Raw genomic sequence first — 1,826 nt, 5'->3', positions numbered from 1 at the left:
TTATTTAATTTATAAATTTATCGTAATTATATTCCAAATGAATTTGATATATATATATATATATATATATATATATATATATAAAATACACACATGTACATTTTTTATTATGCGTTTTAACTTTGCATTACAATTAGTTGAAAATACAAATCGTCTTTAAGAACACTATTGTGTAATATTTAATTGTTATTTCGCATCTTGTCGGAATACTAGATAGATTAGGTGTACGTCAACCAAGCAGTTCAAAGTCTTCATCAGATGTGTCGTATTGACGTTCAATGTGTTCAAAGTCCACAACTGCACAAAGAATTATATTTATATAATAATTGTTTATAAATAAATTGCACTTTTTATTTACAAATCAATTATTAATGATCTTAAAACTATTTGAAACCGACAAATATAAAGATATATGCATAAAGTTTCTTATTTTGATATGGCAAAATCAAATAATTTTTACATTATTCATTACATTAATTCACAAAAATAATGTATATAATAACAAATAGAAATATACCACGTTTATTTTCCTATTCCAGTAAAATTTCTATTTGTTTTCCTTTTTTAATCAATTCTATTTTATGCCAAAATATGTTAGAATAAAATATGAAATGTCTCATAAACTGAAATGTCTCTTATTAACTTTTTATTTTACTTAACATTTTGTATTATATAAAAAAATCATAGTTATATGTTTCAAATATCGCATTTATTATATTCATGTTTAAAATATTCAATAACCTTTAGAATATTTAATCTTTTAAAATATTATACTTTTATTTAAAACATTTTTATTGAAAAACAATTAGAATGTATTATTTTTGGATAATACTTAAAAATGCTCTATTCTACATATTTGTACAAAAATATTTCATATGTCACTCTTTCTGAGACTATAAGCTGTTTATAACTACAATTATGGCTGTATTCCATTATTCACTGTACCGAAAATTTATAGTTCACGTTACGTAGACTACAGATTTTCAGTATGCAATAAATAACACAACCTAGATATGTACTTACAACTGGAAGCTGCTACTGCTTCAGAAATAGCATCCTCTGCTGATGACCAGTGTGCCAAACGTTCTGTACACAGCTCGAACAATGGCTGTTTTTCGGGCAAAATTAATTCCTCTTGCATTGATTTACATAGAGACTTAAATTCCTTTTCTGTAGCACAGAAGAAGCACTGAAATTTAATAAATCCATTTTTTATGTGTTAATAAAATATAATCATCACAGTATATCACATACAATTTATATATGCATATGTGTATTTATAAAATGTAACAAAAAATGATAATAATCCAATATATTTCAAATATTCAATATGTTATTATACTTTTAAGATATAATTCTATTTCATATATAATATGTTAAAAATGTTATATTGTACCAATATTCTCTCCCTATCACCTCCCCTCTTTCTCTTTCTGTCTCATAGAGCAACTCTTAAATTTTTATCTCTTGTTGACTTTTATAATAAAAGTCAAATCATATACTAACAAGTGCCACAGAAGGATCCATGCTCGTAATAGGAATACGACTAGCTGATTTGCAGTGATATGAAATATCCATCTCAATTTCTTCTTCGCTTATCTTGTCTTCAATACTACCTGATTTCTGAGTGGTATGAGGATCTAGATAGATCACTTCATCTCCTAAAATGAACCATTTTTTTTATGCATTCATTTTATATCTTTTTCTTTTCGTGAAACGTAAAAATTCATAAAAATTACAAACCCACACAGCCTATAAAATACAGAGCAAGATTTGGTTTCCCTCCAATTACTCCAAGAGATTGTGAGATCTTGAATGATGTCTGA

The 1,826-nt window shown here is 25.6% G+C and overlaps 1 protein-coding gene across 3 annotated transcripts in view; it reads right to left on the bottom strand.

Moving 5' to 3' along the window:
- Positions 1-156: 156 nt before the first annotated feature.
- The window catches only part of LOC108692532 (cysteine protease ATG4B), a 9,554-nt gene continuing 7,884 nt past the window's right edge, over positions 157-1,826 (bottom strand). For 2 of the 3 annotated variants that reach the window (XM_018200832.1, XM_018200831.1), the window contains exons 7-10: positions 1,744-1,822; positions 1,507-1,661; positions 1,024-1,189; positions 157-297 (exon numbers count right to left, since the gene is read on the bottom strand). In XM_018200832.1, coding sequence (XP_018056321.1) covers positions 230-297; positions 1,024-1,189; positions 1,507-1,661; positions 1,744-1,822 — 468 coding nt within the window. In that variant the 3' untranslated portion in view covers positions 157-229. Of the gene's footprint in view, positions 298-1,023; positions 1,190-1,396; positions 1,662-1,743; positions 1,823-1,826 lie in introns of those variants that run through there. The other variant, XR_001931989.1, reaches the window with a different exon arrangement.

Source organism: Atta colombica, unplaced genomic scaffold (assembly GCF_001594045.1).
Source record: "Atta colombica isolate Treedump-2 unplaced genomic scaffold, Acol1.0 scaffold76, whole genome shotgun sequence".
In the NCBI taxonomy this organism is placed as follows: domain Eukaryota; kingdom Metazoa; phylum Arthropoda; class Insecta; order Hymenoptera; family Formicidae; genus Atta; species Atta colombica.
Note: the sequence above shows the minus strand (reverse complement) of the source record. Positions and strands in the feature narration are given on the sequence as shown.